We start from the raw sequence: 17,875 nt of genomic DNA on the forward strand, positions 1-17,875 counted from the left end.
ATGAGTAAAATAGTCTCTGTGAAATAGAAACAAACAATGAAATATTGTGTAAGCAGTGAATGCTAGAAGGACATGAAAGATTTTCTAGGTATTCAAAGACTCTTATGCTCCAGTAAAAGATAAAGTGTATAGCAGATGAAATATGTCCATTCCATAAGAAGAGACAGAATAATTAAAAAAAAAAAAGGTGAATATGCTAGTTTTAACATTCAAAGGCTGTCAGCATTTTTCCTCTTGTAGAGATCTGTTATGTGTCCAAACTCTGGATTTCTTTTCTTATTCTTACATTCAGAGCTTTTAAGTTGGGATTGAAGGGAGTACAAAAAAAAGAAAAATACAAAACAGGGTTTTACAAATAATTGAGCAAAATTCTATTTTTATAGTGCTTTCAAGTATGACTTTTCTAACGTTCAGTATAATCACAGGAATCTTTCAATTGCTGCACAGTTATTACTGAAAGAGGCATCTGGAAAATGTCTTCCATTAGCTGTGGGTTTTGGCAGAGACTATAAGCAAGCATGGTCAATGTAATTAAACTGACAAGTGCTTGAGATACTGTATTTGTTTGCTGTATGCACTTTCCTTCAATAAATATTAGTATTTCTTCTAAATCTCCTACTCTAGCTGGTGGCCCTGACAACATGTAAACGTTAGTATAGCATGTCACATGGCAACATGGGGGGGGCAGCATTTAGGAAAAAATATTAGAAGCTTTCTTAGCAAATACCTGTTTGAGAGGCTGTTTGCAATAGATGAGCATCAATAGATTTCTTCAGGAAAAGCTCAATGTGGACAGGGAAGGCAAAATACCTGACTCCAGCAGATTTCTCTTAGTGAGCTGTAAAACCCGTTTGCCGGAAAAAATCAGCCTGGAGCCCTAAACTTCCAATGCTTTCAAAACTTTGTAAGCTTTTGGTGTGAATCCTTGCTCTCTTTCTTATAAATGTCAGAATGCAGCTTGTGAACTTGTAAATTTAGCCCCTCAGGGGATCTATGGGGTTGAGCTAACTGTAGTGCGGATTTTCAGTGAATGTTGAACAATGAATGATCTCTTGATCGAGTGATCTCTAACGAATTAAATCTGAGCAGGAGCTTTCTAGGTCACTTTATGTGCTTTCGAGTTTGCATTGCTTTTTATAACTTCATGTACCTCTTCATCTAGACACCTCTTTATGTTGTAAACCATGGCGAGACTGGACCAATCCGATGCAACCGGTGCAAAGCTTATATGTGTCCTTTCATGCAGTTTATTGAAGGTGGGAGAAGATACCAGTGTGGATTTTGCAACTGTATCAATGATGGTAAGTAATGTTTCTCTGATCTGCGATTCATACAAATTCCAAACTATATCCCTAAAATGATTTTCTTGACTTGCTGACTTGATGAGAACATAGTTTAGTGAGATGCAGTAACTAGGCCTAGTTCACGAATACAAAAAATACTATCCAAGAAGAATACATAGAAACATTTGTTCAGTACAATTTAAAAAAATAAATGCATGAAAAAGAATGCTGACACATGAAGTCCAGTCTGATACAATCAAAACTTTATTTAAAAATATTATGTCAACATAGGATACAAAGCTGCTTGTATTGCTAACTGAAAGCAACTTTTGTGTGGAAAAAATTAATTTCTTTAAGAAATCTAAATGTCCAGCAAGAACCAAATATTTAGAACCACATTAGCCTAGTCCTGTCCATGACCGTGGATGTAACGGTTAAATAACCTATTAATCTTAATGTGACAAGTGTTGGTTTTCACAGAAGATACCATGCCATATTTGTTCAAGTGTGCTTGCATGTGACTCATAACTGTTCTTGTGCTCTTGGCTAAATCCCAAATCTTTGCCAGAACTAGTCTTTCTAGACATTTGTATCAAGTTGGATTTCCTCAGCTGGATCACAGCGGTATAGTGCTTTCCCTAATACAGTAATCTTTTCAACTCTGAAATGTGAACCTTGACAGACTCATTCCAACTTCTTTTCTGCCTGACGCTCAAATGTTTGTGCAAGCATAGCAGATAACAAATTTCATAGTTTGTTAGCAATTTAAACTCTCAAACAGAAATTTAAACACATAGTGAACGTTTTAAGAAAGATATTTAAGTTGCAGTGTCATTTTAAATCACGCTTTCTGTTACTACAGTGTCTTTTATTCAAGTCAGAAAGCACTTAGAAAAAACTTTAATGAGGACTAAAAACGGCCAACAAACTGGGTAGATATCACCCCCCACTCATACACACAGGCACTTTTAACAGCCAGAAATGTGAAAAATAAGCACTCTAAATATATATTGATTGAGGAAAGAGGAGCTAAAATCCAGAGATGACTCTTCCCCAGTGTGACTCTAACCATTAGACTACCTGTATAGAAATTGTTGGTGGCAAACCCACTTGATTTCTTAGTGATTTGGAGTTCTGCACCTTTTATCTGTAGCTGCAGAAGGTTCCAATATAACAGACCCAATGCAATTTGCTGTACAGTAGAGCTATCTGCAGTGAAGTGGTATTTTTGGATAAAGCAGTACAGGCTTTAGGAAAAGTGCTGGTTTTACTGCTGTCCCTCTGCAGAGCTCTGGCTCTGGTGATTTGAATTAAACTGTGAGTAGACTATATCTACTAACAAAATAGTCACTGTCAAGTCTGTATCCTCAGGGTAACAGGCTCCTGCCTGTGGAAATGACCTGAGTCAGTTTTACTTACTCAAGCCTCACAGTGTAGAGGTTGGAGAATATGGACATTTACAGGGGAGTGTGCCCTATCCTCCAAATACAAAAGGAGCTGGCATTACTAGAATGTTGTGGGTTTTCGTTTGGGTGGGGTGTTTTAAGCCAGTGTGGGGGGAAAAACCCAACACTGCAGCCTGGGTGAGTGTTTAAACTCTTCCCTTGATCAGTAACAGAGGAGCTTACATTAGTATGTTCTATCTGTGGAAATAAGTTGTTGCATTGTTCTCCTCTTCCCCGAAATACGAATGTGTTTTTCCTGCTTTTGTGTTGGCTTTTAGTCCCTCCATTCTTCTTTCAACATCTGGACCACATTGGCCGACGGGTAGACCACTATGAAAGGCCTGAGCTATCACTGGGATCTTATGAATATGTTGCTACTTTGGATTATTGCCGAGTGAGTATTTCCAGTATACAAACTAATTTACAATTTTATGTCAAAACAAACAAAATCCTTCAGATAACTACAGTAGAGTAAATGCACTTGTAGGTTGAATATTAGAGTCCAGGAACATTCTAGAAAATGTAAATAGATGTGGAGAATTTAAGCTTACAATATTATGTTTTATTCTTCTGTGCTGCAGAGTATCACGGAATCACAGAATGGGTAGGGATTGGAAGGGACCTCTGGAGATCATCTAGTCCAACTCCTGCTAAAGCAGGATCACCTAGAGCAGGTTGCACAGGATCGCGAGCCATGAGAGTATGAGTGTAGCAAGTAAAAATAATAAACAGTACAGCAAAATCACGGATCACCAATCTTTAACTGGGGTGTTCGTTTGGTCCTAGCTAACATGTTGCACTGTTTAGAGGATATAGTTGAAATTCTGATGCAGTGTTGCATTTTAGATGCGTGTCTTCTGTTGATTTTGAAGACAGACGCATGCATAAATTCCCTTCCCAATATTGGAAAACATAGCAAGGCAATTTGACCTTGTAGTCTTCCTGGCAAGAGTAGTTTTAGAATTCTGACCAGTAAGTAAGTTACAATGGAATGGGTTCCCTCTCCTAATAATAACTCATTGAAGAACTCAATCCAAAGCCTACTCAAGTCACTGTAAATATTTGTAGTTGATTTTATTAGAGAACTATATTTGATACTTCCAAAAGCATCAATTACTTAAACTTTTCAAACTTTAGCTCATTTTACAAAACTGCAAGTGCCACTTCATCTGTCCACAGTATGGACATAATTTTCTGTTCTTGCTGAAATCAGGCAGAATTTTCTTCCTATCAGTGGAATTGAGGTCACGATAAGGTTAGGAAAGGCAACTGGATCCTACAGAGTCTTGAAGTAGGTGCCGGTAACTTCCTCAGACCATAAAATTACTGCTGGTGTGAAGAAAATTAACAGATCTAATTCTGCTTTCTCACTAGGGTACTGCTCCAAAATCCAGTGAAATCCCTGAGGTTACCTATATAGATTTTATTGAAATCTGGATTAAACCCCAGAACAGGAGAGAATTGTAGTGCGGCATTACAGAGATACAGTGTGGGATCCTCAGTGTACAACCAATGTAGCTCCATCAAATTCGGTTAAGCTTTGCTAATTTCTGGCAGCTAAACTTTTGAAAACTCATGTGCGCTGAATGGCTTTGTGCCATTTTCACAGTTCTTTTTCTCTACTCCAAAGTGTAACCCTGTGTGATGCAGTCATCACAATGCATCTTTCAGTGCAGTGGGCTTTGCCATATAGCTTAACTCAGGGAGTTTCCTTCATAAGTCACCCAGTATGGTCTGTCGTCTTGTTGCAAAGACCTGTCCATAGACTTACTAGAATGTTACAAAAAAGAAATCTTTTATGAAATTAACACTCATGCTAGAAATGCTAAATCATTAAATTTTACAGAAATTAATGTTATATAATTCATTTTTCATTTTGCTCCAAATTGCAAAGGTTTGATTCTTTTATAAATCCAGTTGAAGACCAGAACTGAAAAGTCATTTCCTTTTGTGCTTATCAAATGACAAAGATGAACAGCTACAAAAAATGTTAACAAATAACAGCTGTTTTGCCTTATTGCACTCCTGCTAAGCGGATGTGGCAAGAGCACAAGTCCTCATTTCTACCATATATTTGTCGGAAATTACGCAGCGATTCTTTATAAATGGTGATGTGATACAAGAGTTTAGAAGTAGTGTTTGATACAGTTTTTTTGAAACTAGAATCCAAGTACAGTAAACAGAACAGCTTTTAAAACTACTGCCTGATTTTAGTTCACAGGAATTAATCCTGATTTACATGATTCAAATGAAGTGAGATCAAGGGTATAATGTTAAGTTTAGTTTAAAGTGTGCCAAGGACTATGAATAAGTCATATTTCAAGGGTTAGATGATTTTTTTTCTTAAACGGAGTTTTTTTGAGACTTAGTTTAACAAGTATAATTTGGTTAAGCAGTCAGAACTCTGTGTACAAAGGCAGTGAAACAGTATAATGGAAAAGCTGTCCTGAATTTGACATAAAGTAATGACCACTACTCATCTTAATGGGAATTAGGAAAACTGATCTTAGGGAGTATGGCGATTACTGTTGCTATGTTCACTTTATTTTCTTCCTGGGTACATCTCTAAGCATTACATTGCTTTATTTGGAAACAAAACCCCTTCATCTTTTTCTTACTTACAGAAGCTTGCATCAGTAGTGTATGTCCCAATGTGTATGCTATTTAGATTATGGATAAGAGGAATTTCCAAAAGAATCCATATGAGCCCAAGTGGGCAGCAGTTACATACGTTGAATGTTCATTCTCATGCTTTGATTATCTTACAGAAAGTCAGCTTATTCCTGAAAGTGCAGTTCAGCTGTCCAGAATGCATTGGAGCATGAGACAGCAAGACAGACAGACAGGATGCAGATGATCACCAGTTAGTATTGCTAAAAATGAGATATTTTAATCCTAGTTCAGTACCTAAGTTGTATTTTCCATTTCCAGATTGATTAGAAATTACTTAACAGTTGTTAGAGGCAAAAGCTAACAAAACCAGAATTTAGGCATTCACATTAACAAAATGGTATTGCATATTGGTATAGGGAACGCAGGGGTACAGAAAAAACCCAAAAGGCACATTTGTTTAAACACCTGAGTTCCAGCAGAAAATGTTTGTTTCGTCGTATCTAATAAACTGTTACCCTTTACATATCTTATTCCATTAGGATGCTGTTTTCCAGTACTAATGTTTTATTCCAGGGATGAACTTTACCCAATACATGTTAGCTTTCTGCAATAGTTACTATTTGTGATCTGTAGCATTTTTCAAACAACTGAACACTGTATTTATGCCTCATGGTACTACCTGTAAATCTTTTTCACATAACAGGACACTGTATAATTTTCCATGTGAATTGTCATTTTTTCTGTAGAACAACAAGCCTCCAAAGCCACCAGCTTATATCTTCATGATTGATGTATCGTACAGAAACGTAAACAGTGGCCTAGTTAAACTCATATGTGATGAACTGAAGACTCTGCTAGATAAACTTCCAAGGTAAAGAAACAGAAGCGCACTTTGTTTCACTCACTACACTGCAGTTTTCATGCAGCTTTGCACGTTGAGAGGTAAAAATGAGCTACAGAAAATGTCAAAATTTACACTACAGGCATTTTGGGAGGGATAGTAATCAAGTGTTAATTTTAAGACTGCTGGCAGTTCTTTGATGTCTGGGCTTACTGTATAAATGGAAAGAATCTGTCATACTAATTGCACATGGAGCTTGCATTCTTTTCCTTTCTTGTAGTGAACTCTACTGGTATTATCAGCTAAGTCCCAGCTTGTAATTTCGACTTGACTTGCTGTAGTTCTGTTTGTTGCAATGCTGCTTTTCTCATTAAATTAAACAGGGAAATATCAAAACCAGAATACTCAAGAATGGCAAGTCTCTCTAAGGCCAAATGTTGGTGGTTTTATCTTTCACTCTTACTGTTAATTGGGAAAACTTTTAAAGTTGTTTGCTGTTCTGTAAGACTTTTCTGTCCTGGTATGTATCTGAGAGGAGAACAAATCTTGTAGGCAACAAACATTTTATGAAATATAGCACATTTGCTTTGTGAGCATTAAACACACAGTAGTAATATTACTACTGAGCAATATTAATGACAGTCTATTATTTTAGTGTAGTTTAGTATAGTATATTAACGTAGTTTTCATTAAAGTTTAAATAATGCAGACATACTTAGTTAAATGAGACCAGTGAAAGACTGAGAAATTAAGTAGACAAGATGTTTCTCAGGGAAGGCATATAAAAGCATTGAAGAACATACAGGAAGAAAATGCATTCCAAATAACAATACTTGCAGAGGGAGAACAGACCTAAGAAATGGAGAGAGCAAAGTGAGGAAGGGTGGGAGACAAGATCCTTGAGATAATCTGGGATACGTTAAAAATCTTTTACTGTATGTCCTGGGATCTCTGTGCATGAAAGAAATTCCAGCCCAGGGTGGGGGGTTAGTTTGTCCGATGCCCATGTAAGGCCATCTCTCAAGTACTTTGTCATTGAAGATTACACTGGAGACACAAGTGTTTGATATTATCCTGAACATATCTGAGAGCTTTCCATCAGGACTGGTCATGACTCTGAGGATAATGAAAGGCATGAGTGCAATAACAAAAAGCAGTTGGCGGTTTAGAAACACCTAGGCTTGAATAGGGAAAATTGAGGAAAAATGAAAGCAAGTGTATCTACATCACAAAAAAGACAAATTAGTTCTCCTCCTCACCAGCGCTCTGCAGAGATCTGCTGCTAAATAATTTGTTTGCAGGCCCAAAGTTTTCATGTCGACTGAAAAAAGCAATAAAAAAATAAAGGGCAGGCCTTTCAGTTTCGTCAGACTCATTTGTTGTCTTTAAACAGTATTAATTAAAAAAATCCCAACATTAAGGCATTCCACCAAAATTTGTGGTGAAACTTTTATTTTGGTGCTAAGACACAAAGGTCACTGTGTTCATTTTCTGTTGCTGGACAAAGACACCTGCAAAAAATTCTGCTGTTACCACATGAGGTGAAAGCCCTGTGCTGGGAAGTCACCCTGTGCTCATATCTTTAAGAGGAAAGACTTGGGGTAGCAAAGCAATCTGTGTGACAAAAAGGCTGTTGGTGTAAAGGCCCGTGCCAGCTAAGCCTGCGAAAGTGGCTGCAAAGTGAAAAGTAGAGGTAGCAAAGGAAGGATTAAGGTAGGTGGCTCAAGACCCGGTGTTATTTTTTGTAGACCTGCAGCACAGCAGAAAACACATTATTTGCTTGCTTGAAATTTTAGAGCAGGCATTGCCAAACTTCTGTGTGCCAGAACCCCCTGACTCTGTATTTAGAGAGATACAGAGAAATGTGTTCATAGAAATTGTGCTTATAAGCTCAGAAAATCAGGTTAATTAGTGCAAATATGATTAAGTGCATAATTAAGAATACCATTTGAATGCATTTCAGTACATACCATCCAGACATCTCATTCTGAGACTTTAAAAAGAACTAAGTAGTGTGTGAGCTACATAGGCAATTGACAGCTACATTTACAGCTAGTCTTTAAAACTATGATAGAAGAAATTGGATGAAGTATGGCAGTACAGACTACCACAGGTAAGAGCAGCATCTCTTGGGAGAAAAATGTCCCAACTACCTGCTGTGTACCAACTTTGGGACTACAGGGATGATGCGGGCACTTCTTTTTGAAGTAGAAAAGTGCTGTATGTGCAGAAGATTAATAATACCTTGTCCTCACTGAGCTCCTGAATGCTCCTCGTTAATCATGGTACTAAGAAAATAGTGTCTGGGTGCTGGGAATGATTAGAATTTTACGTTCGGAAATGATGCATCTGTGTGAGCGTATCTTGGAGGAATTATTTAAAATGCTTCTTTATGGAGTGTGTTTAATACAGAATGTTGATTTGCTATAGATCAAAGTAGCCCCTGTCTCATCCAGCTGTGTTCCAATAAAACATGAATGGTAGATTAACATTCTAGACTGATGCAAGAGTTAAAGATTGTAGATGAGAAAAACTGTTTCTTTTCCAAGCTCAAGGTTTTAGACGAAGCTTGTAAAACTGCTGATGGCAGTCTTTTTAATTATTTTTTTTTCTCGGAAGAGAAACAGATTTGATAGCCAGGAAGAAGGCTGACAGGTTTTTTCTACTTGCCGAAAGAAAAATAAACAAGAATTGCAGTAAAAGTGTATTTGTGTTGTTTCTTCTCTTTAGTTTGACTTTTCTGCAAGCATTTGTGAAGTCATGAAATGCCATCTGTTGGTTGCAGTGGAACAGGATGGAGGCCTTGCCGTTGATTTTGGTGGGGCCAAGGCTTTATATGCCTTAGGAGGATAAATGTTTTCAAACCCTGGCTGCTTTATTGTGGTGAAGGCTCAGGGTAACTGTTAACGCTCCCTTGTTTCATCAGAGATTAGAGTGAAGGATTAATAGTAGATTTTTTTTTTCCCCCCTAAGTGCCTAGTAATCAGAAATACTATGGTAGGGCTGTTATTAAATTCTTTTGGTGGGATAGTAGCATCTTGTAAGAGTCTGTGTACATTATGGTATCCCTTTTGTTAATTAGCATATTTCTTTGTGTTAAATTTTTTTACAATCATTTACTCACAATTCCGTGAGTGACTTCTTTTATAAACTAAAGAAAATAGAATCAGCTTGGCTATCTCTGTGGTTCCTATTGCTGCATTCTCAAGGAACTTTGTGGTACATAGTTCTAAATCCTGGTGGGATTAAACAATAATTCTTGCTGTTCCCCTCTTACAAATGGAAACTGAGGCACAGAGAAATTAAATAAAAGTCGTCTTGGGTTGTAAATTAAATTAGTGGCATAGCTGGGAACTGAACGAGGATTTCCAAGTTATAGTACTTTGAATATTAAACTCTTTCAAACATGCAAAAGCATTAGACTACAGACTCGGTATTTGCTGGTTTTGTGACATCTCATCATAAGTTAGGTAGGGTACTTAAATGTTTAATTTAAGAACATATGGGCTGACCTGGGGTAATTTCAAGTACCACAGGCTTCCTATCTGGCATTTTTTTGTGATAAAGGCTTGGTCTGTGATTTATGAGAGGAACAGCCTGCTACAAGAAGGTGCTATTTTATTAGTAATTAAGATGAACTTTTTTAATAGGATTGCCTTTTAGGGAAAAGCTCACTAAACCTAGGACTGCAAACCTGGTAAGGGTCTAACTAGTACTCTTAATAACGCTACTGCTAATGGCAGAGTGGGGTACTGCTTAGAGGAGTTACCTCCACAAAACCAGAGGCTGAGCCTGCTGCCTGCAGTGTTCCTGCAGGTGTAGCTCACAGCAGCAGTTGGCTAGCTTTGGTTGGCCTGGGAACTTACTAGCAATAATGAGTAATTTCTAGTGTGTTTTCTGCATGATACACAGCTATGGAGGATCTAACAGCTTTTGCTGCTTGAAAGTAGTCCTGCTGAAGCAGAGGATTGACCCACTGAAGTCACCAGGCATTATTCAAGCCTAGTTACTATTCTTACTAGGCATCAATCATTAGTGTCACTGAATTACAATGCATTCTAAATAAAGCTGATTTTCTGATTGTATCTTGTTAACTAATTGTCCTGTTCTCTCTTTTCCATGTTTTGAGGACAACATGGTTTATTCTTTATCTTAGGGACTTTTGACTGCTTGGATGGGATGCAGTGTTGATAGGGCGACGTAAATATATATTTTAAAAAGAGCAAATAATACAGCAGTTGATTTTATCAGGGTATTTTAATTTGACCTAAGGCAAAGATTGAGGCCATTACCTCTGCTTGGTTGTTTTTTGCTTTGTTGTTCCCAGTACAGATAATGATCAGAAAGCAGCCTTGCATTTCAAAGGAGTGCTTTTATTGCAAGGTCAGAATTTGAGTTATAACCAGTTGGTTTTGTTTTTCTTACAGAGAAGAGCAAGAAGAATCCTCAGCAATTCGAGTTGGTTTTGTCACTTATAACAAGGTCCTCCACTTCTTTAATGTAAAAAGCAGTTTAGCTCAGCCTCAGATGATGGTGGTCTCAGATGTTGGAGAAGTTTTTGTTCCTTTGCTGGATGGTTTCCTTGTTAACTTTTGGGAATCACGATCTGTTGTTATCAAGTAAAGTATAATTATTCCATATGTGAATAAGATCTGAATGCTTATGATATGCATTATGCCTTTTAGTCAATTGTGTTACTGGGTTTTGGGGGGAATATGTATTTCTTGAAAAACTTTACAAGCCAGCAGATGGTTTGAGTCATATATTTCCACTCCTGAGGCAAAGAAAAAGTGGTCTCAACAACCCCCCAGTGCTGAATTTGAAAGCATATTTAGGCCAGGTGTTAACCACACATCTTCAGCTGTGCTTCTTCAAAAGTTGGGGGGGGGGGGGGTGCAGCTGTGTGCCAGGTTGCATGTTTTTCCTCTTGCGATGTATATGATGCACACCTGGATATAATCTAAGGACTCTTAAGTCCTTACAGCACACTAGATCTCCTTAATTATTAGCTTTTTTTAATTTAGTGCATGTTCCTTTATGTTACCAGCTTTGAAATAATGCATCTCATAGAATTTAAAAATTCATATTTTGTCTTATTCTGGCTGGGATCCTAAGAAATTGAGCAATCAGAATTCATATTTTTTTAAAATATAAATTAGCATGGGAAACATCTTACTGCATGAAGAGTTTGTATGTTACAAGGTATGTCTGGGGATTATCCCAAATATGCTAACCAGTGGAGACATTGATCCTTTCCTCTTTCATAGCTTGTTGGACCAGATTCCAGAGATGTTTGCAGACACTAACAAGAGTGAGACCATCTTTGCTCCTGTTATCCAGGCTGGCATGGAGGCCCTAAAGGTTAGAATGTTCCTCTCTGTAAGAAGCAGCTCTTTAATGAGAATAAGACTTGATAAACTGCAGAAATTTTATTTGCTAAAAGTCAGTCCCAAGTCCTCCTAGAAATCACAATGGGAAATTAGAAAAAAAAGTCACTGATTGTTTCCAGCACTATTGTTCCATTATTCTCACATTTGAACTGCTTTAGTGAAAATGAGAACACTGACAAGCATTAACATCTGTTTCCAGATTTTGCTTATTGAGGGAAACCAGTCCCTAGAGTCTGTTCCACAGAGAATGGATGTTTAGGAGAAGATGAGGAGCAGGAGTTGGTTTCTTGTTCAGTGTTTGAGAGAAATAAAAAAGTGTGTAGTTACTGCAGCAGAAGTAATAGATACTCTGCATGTTTGCACAGACATCCAGTCCTTCTATGTGTGAAGGGCAGGAAAAGAGTCAGTATAAGATAGGGCTTTACTCTGCCTGTTCTCCTGCTCCTGCTGACTTCTTGTGCAAAACGAGATATTTATGACTATGACTGAATTGGGTGGGGGGTTGGAGGGTTTCCATTTAGCTGACAAGTTCTCACAGCTTGAATGCAGCTGAAAATGAATCCACAGGTCAAGATGCATCCCCAGTTGCTTTCTGTATGTCCGGGACATCCCCTGAAGTGCTGACATTTCCATGGAGCGCTGCCAATTAAAAGAATGCCACCATGGTTCACCACAAGATTTTTAGGGGGAGAAAACAGCCAGTGGTAGTGTAAAAGAGTTGATTTATCTGCAAGCTGTGTATAAGTAAAGCATGAACTTTGAGTAGAATAAATTTGTTGAACTGAAAATACACATTTCTCAAATCTGTTTCTTAAATATTTAATTAATACCTGTTTTCTTGTTATTTATTCATACTGCCAGAAGGTATGTGTGCAAAACATATGTTTGGTTACCGCTTCTGTCAGAATGCTCTTCCCTAATATTTCTATAAAACAAACTTAAGGGCCATAATTGTAAATTTCCTTTGATGTTGGCTGTAAAAGCAAGCAACTCTTAATTAAGCTTTTTATTTACTTTTATTTATTATTTTAAAGTTATGATTTGTAAGGATTTTCACTGTGGATTATTAATATGCACATACCTGTGCTCAAGAAAACAATTCTTGTCTAAAAAGAATAAAATCAATTTGTTCCTATTTGAGATTAATACAGTTTTAGAAATAATATATATACATTTTAGAAAATTTGTCAAAAGCAATGTTAGTAATTCCTGATGCAGATCATGACAAATAGGTAAGTCTTTCAGTCTTCAGCAGAATGGTTCTTAAAAGGAATTGAAGAAATTGGCATTCATGATTGAAGATAACTATGCTTGAAATATTAGGGGTGAAATTTCAGCTCTATTAAAAGTAAGATACTATCTACAATTGCATTTCTGCCATAGCAAAGAGATTTCTAGTTTGCCCAGAAGAATGCCATAGCTTATTTTGAAATGTGGAATATCTTTAGTTTGTGAACATCTTATGAGCTGGAGGAGAAAGTGTACCAAAGCTGGTTTGTGTCTGTAGTCTTGGGTATTGCAGCTTTAACCTGGATGTGCGGGTAAGCCTGGAGCAGGAAAAGGACAAATCCTCTTTCCTCCTTACTTCCCTTCACCTTCACTCAACTGCTTTAGTAATTGAAGACCTCAGAATTGCTGATCAGTTTTCATCTCACTTTGCTTTAACTTTGGTCAGCCCTGAAGTGGTCAGGCAGCTGGACTAGATGGCCCTTATACATCACTCCTAACTGCAATACTCTATTCTATTCTGCTCATTCCCATTAGCTGTCTCAATAGTAAGAGAAAGTGGTAAACTCGTTTTTCTAAATTTTGGTGGAAAAGCTTGTTAATAGTACAAAGATGCCTGTGGTACTGTTGTTACTCTCTTTGGATTTCAGGGGTTTCTCTCAGTAGTTTGTCATCTCAGTAAATATCACGTTCTCATTAGAGTTTGAAATAAGAATAGGAAACGAATAAAACTGGTAGTTACATCATTTCTTAGTTACAGGAGGAAATGTTCATCACAAGTTTTGATACTCCTGCATTTTAGTGTAGATTCGAATGTGGAATCTAGAACAGGAATGTGATTGTCGTTCATCTATAAAAATGTAGTGAACACTAGTGTGCCTGAACTGAAAGAAGTAATTTTTCTGTTAAATTATGTTTCCTTTTAATTTTATCCAATTTAGTATTTGTACTTTTGATACTTCTTGTATAATGCTTGTATCCAGTTGGAAAGTCTCTAAGAGAGGTACTCCTAGTTTTGCCCATCAAGATTTTAGATTCCAATGTAGAAATTACTGTAACAATGCATCGGCCAACATATCTGTGTGCTAGACTTATTTTTTGTTTCAGGACTTATTTTCATCAAGTTTTGAGTCTAAATGAATTATTTAGCTTTGAGGAACTTGCAGAAAGTTTGTCCTATTCTCTGAGATACCACAATGTGTGAAAATTAGGCTTGTTTATCTTAGCAGTAATAAATATGCCAATATTGTGTCTTTGAAACAGGCCGCAGAATGTGCTGGAAAATTGTTTATCTTCCATTCCTCACTGCCGACTGCGGAAGCACCAGGGAAGCTGAGAAGCAGAGATGACAAAAAACTACTGAATACAGATAAAGAAAAGGTATTTTCTACTCTGAGTTAACAAGGGACTGCTATTATGCTGAATTTCTCTAACAGAGCCTTGATCTTTTTTCATTTATTTTCTTGTACAAAGATGTGTTAATTATATAATATTCCCATTCTTGCTCTGCCCTGATTAAGTAGGTATATTGATATTGGCCCTACAGGAACCCCAAAGTCAAACTATGGTAGAGCAGCCATTCCCATCAATAAATGAACCCACCCAGCAGCAAATAATTGCACCCATCAAGAGCCTTTGCTACCTGCCTCTGTAGTGATTTAGTTCTCCAAGGATGTACTGAGTTGGTGCCCTGCCTACAAATGTAAGGACAGAGGCAACATGTTTTTAATCAAATCCATGCCACGCTTAAAACTTTCACTTCATCTTTTTTTTTCTGCCTTGGATTGTGGTTGGCTACCAGTGGTATCTAATGTTATGTCACTTGTATTTTTTAATTCTGTGCAGACACTCTTCCAGCCCCAGTTAAATTCTTACGAGGCCTTAGCCAGGGACTGCGTGGCTAATGGCTGCTGCGTGAATTTGTTCCTCTTCCCAAATCAGTACGTAGATGTAGCCTCCATGGGCCTTGTCACAATGTACACGGGAGGAACATTGTACAAGTACAACAATTTCCAGGTAAGCGATGCAGGTTTTCTGCCTTTCAGATAGTAACACCTGGAGCTGGTGGTTCTTTTCATTTCAACATGTGCTTCAACCATTAACATAAAAGTGACTCCACAAAACTTACTTATAAACTGTAGGGGATAAATGACAGATCAGAAATGACACATCAGGGTCAAATACAGATCTTGAAACAGTAATAAGCTGGTTCGTATCTTAAAATTAAATCCAGTTACTTAAATATGCTGGTATCTGAGCAGGGAAGTCAATTACTCCTGTATATACAGACAAAAATGCTTATAATAAAGACTCAGGAAAAAAAAGCAAGCTGTAACACTTGTTTGTTTAGTTTCATGAGAATCTCTGGGGAGTAGGGGACTTCCTCTGACCTGCAAAAGCATTTTTTGCAAAGTCAGCAAGGCTACTGTGTAATCGCTAAGGCTGTGTGATAAAATCCTAGCTAGGCTGCAAGGGTAAGCGCAAGTTACCGGAGATAATCTGATTGACTAGACGTGCTGGATGTCCGAGCCTAGTGATGGATTGGTGGACGCTTGCATGTATTTGTTAACAAACCAACAATCCACATTGTTTAAAGGAAACGAGGTTACATGTGAAAAGAGCTGGTTTGGGGTTGGGTTTCTGTATGTTGCTGCCACCCGATGGTGAACTGCAGCTTTTGCTTTTCTGTGCATTTCTAGCTCGATGCTGACAGCCCACAGTTCCTAAGTGACCTCAGGAAGGACATAGAAAAAAAGACAGGATTTGATGCCATAATGAGGGTTCGGACAAGTACAGGTAATGGTACCCGTTGGGAGTGAAAATAAACATGAATAACATTAATAACATTAAATAATACAGTGCTATACAGATCACTTGTAAGATCAGGCTAACTCTTACCTTCATTTGTACCTCTTGAAAAGCAATTGAATAGACTGGAAAATATGAGTAAGGCTTCTGATCGTGATGCGTGCATCTTGGATTGCAAGTAAGTTGTACAAGAAAGTGTTGCTGCTGGACACTTAAATGTTCCTTCATTTTCACACTTGAAATGACATTACTGTGTCTACTTCTCAAGCATTAATTCTTATTTCAAATGCCAGTATTTGAGAAACATGCATGCACAAAGTGGGCAAGTCAACAGCGCAAAAGGTTCTGGGTGGTCTCAGAAGCGCAGCGCAGCTTCATGGCCCATCAGCTTTCTCCCCTCGCCCAACTGTCAAATAATGCCATCAGCAAGGACAGTTGGTGGGACCCCCTGAGGCTGCAGATCCCTGAGGGAAAACAGTTCCTGTCTCAGTAAACAAAATTGACTGACTATAAAATAAAGTCACAAAATAACATCAATTTTATTTCCCATTTTTAAATACAAGGATTTGTTTGTTTTAATCTGGCTGTAGGCTTCAGGGCTACGGACTTCTTTGGTGCTATTTACATGAACAACACGACGGATGTAGAGATGGCAGCAGTTGACTGTGACAAGGCAGTGACAGTGGAGTTCAAACATGATGACAAACTGAATGAAGACAGTGGAGCCTTAATCCAGGTAAAAAAACCTTAATTACATGTAATTCATGATTCAATACACATTATTCACACATCATACACATAATTCAATACACATTAATTACATGTAATGTCATGAAATTGTAAGCAAGAACAACTGCAGCCATAGCAGAAATGAAGTTATGGTGTAGGACTGACAGGAGCAAGGCACAGCTTGCACAGCCTCTGGTGACATAATACTCCTAATAAAAAATGGTTTTAATTAACTAGCCAGAAATTGCATCTTACCTCAAAAGCACAAACTTCTGTTCGGGAGGGAGTTAGGCATGAAGGTTGGAATGCTGCTCATGACAATTAGTGTCTTCGACTACTGCTATACTGTGTGTTTTATTCAGGGATACCAAAATGCTTTTAAACACTCTTCAGCTATTATTTTTTCCATTTTACTATCTAAGTTTATTTGGAGTACAAGATTCATTACTGCTTTATATGGAAGCTGTTACTGCTGTGGCATTCCTTGTGACATCTCTATTCAAGAGCAGTTAGTTCCCTATTGCTAAACGTCACTTCTAGCCCTATGGACTGCTCAGGAGCAGTGAACTGTCAGCTGGCTGCCCTGCTCCCTCAGGCTCTTGGCACCACGCAAGTGGGCGGCCCCACAGCGCTCGCCTGTGGAATTTGCCTCCTGCATCAGGAGCTCCGTGCCTACCTTGAAAATGCCAGGCTGTTCCAAAGCTAATTGCTTCCATCTTGCCTTAGTCCACAACGTGGGACCTCAGTAACAGTTCTGGAAATGCCACTTGGGCAGTAATTGATGTTTCTCTGCCTAATTGCCAACAAACAGACTTGTGATACATCTTTTGTAGGAATGGGAATATCCCACCCATGAGCAGAGAATGGGAGGTTGTTGCATACTGTTCTACATGTTTAGTCATGACCTTTTTCTTGTTTAATGACAGAAAATGATACAGCTTGTAAGGTTTTAAACTTAAGCTGTGGAATTATCTGAACTTTTATTTATGTTCTGCTTGGCTTTTAGCTTGCCCCTATAAATACATTTCATAGGTCAGCAGTTAATCCCTGTATGAATGCAGCACTGTGAAACATCCAGTTTGGTACATCTGACGTCACTTCCTAGAGCCACGGTGCAGCAGTGACAGATGTATATGCCACGAGATGTTGCATTTTTAGCTTTCATATGAACAATACTTGTAGAAGTAGCTAATGCAAGGCAGACCACAGTTACCTTGGAGTCTGTGATTGCCCTGCAGGGTTTGGCTCTTACATTATATTAAATATTAACATGATACTGAAGTAGAATTGGAGGAAATTCTTCAATTCCACCCTCTATTTTTAATATCTAAACCCATGGTGGATACAGGGGTTAGCAGGACCTCATTTCACTTCATAAGCAACTTATTCATGTAAAAAGAACCACTCGACTTTTCAAGAATAGTAAGTTTTTCTGTGTTGTTTCTGCCAAAAGATAATGTGATGGGGAAAGTACTTCTCAGCAAGCTTCTTGTCACTTGTGTGGTGTCTTTTCAGATACATTTATTTGAACTGTTCAAA

The 17,875-nt window shown here is 37.9% G+C and overlaps 1 protein-coding gene across 4 annotated transcripts in view; it reads left to right on the forward strand.

The window, feature by feature from the left end:
* SEC24D (SEC24 homolog D, COPII coat complex component) overlaps positions 1-17,875 on the forward strand; it is a 69,340-nt gene that overhangs the window by 45,536 nt on the left and 5,929 nt on the right. For all 4 annotated transcript variants that reach the window (XM_054823039.1, XM_054823040.1, XM_054823041.1 and 1 more), the window contains 9 exons: positions 1,163-1,301; positions 3,007-3,122; positions 6,088-6,212; positions 10,610-10,801; positions 11,450-11,543; positions 14,063-14,179; positions 14,645-14,815; positions 15,499-15,595; positions 16,198-16,343. In XM_054823039.1, coding sequence (XP_054679014.1) covers positions 1,163-1,301; positions 3,007-3,122; positions 6,088-6,212; positions 10,610-10,801; positions 11,450-11,543; positions 14,063-14,179; positions 14,645-14,815; positions 15,499-15,595; positions 16,198-16,343 — 1,197 coding nt within the window. The remainder of the gene's footprint in view (positions 1-1,162; positions 1,302-3,006; positions 3,123-6,087; positions 6,213-10,609; positions 10,802-11,449; positions 11,544-14,062; positions 14,180-14,644; positions 14,816-15,498; positions 15,596-16,197; positions 16,344-17,875) is intronic.

The sequence above is a fragment of the Grus americana genome, chromosome 4 (assembly GCF_028858705.1).
Source record: "Grus americana isolate bGruAme1 chromosome 4, bGruAme1.mat, whole genome shotgun sequence".
Taxonomy (NCBI): Eukaryota; Metazoa; Chordata; class Aves; order Gruiformes; family Gruidae; genus Grus; species Grus americana.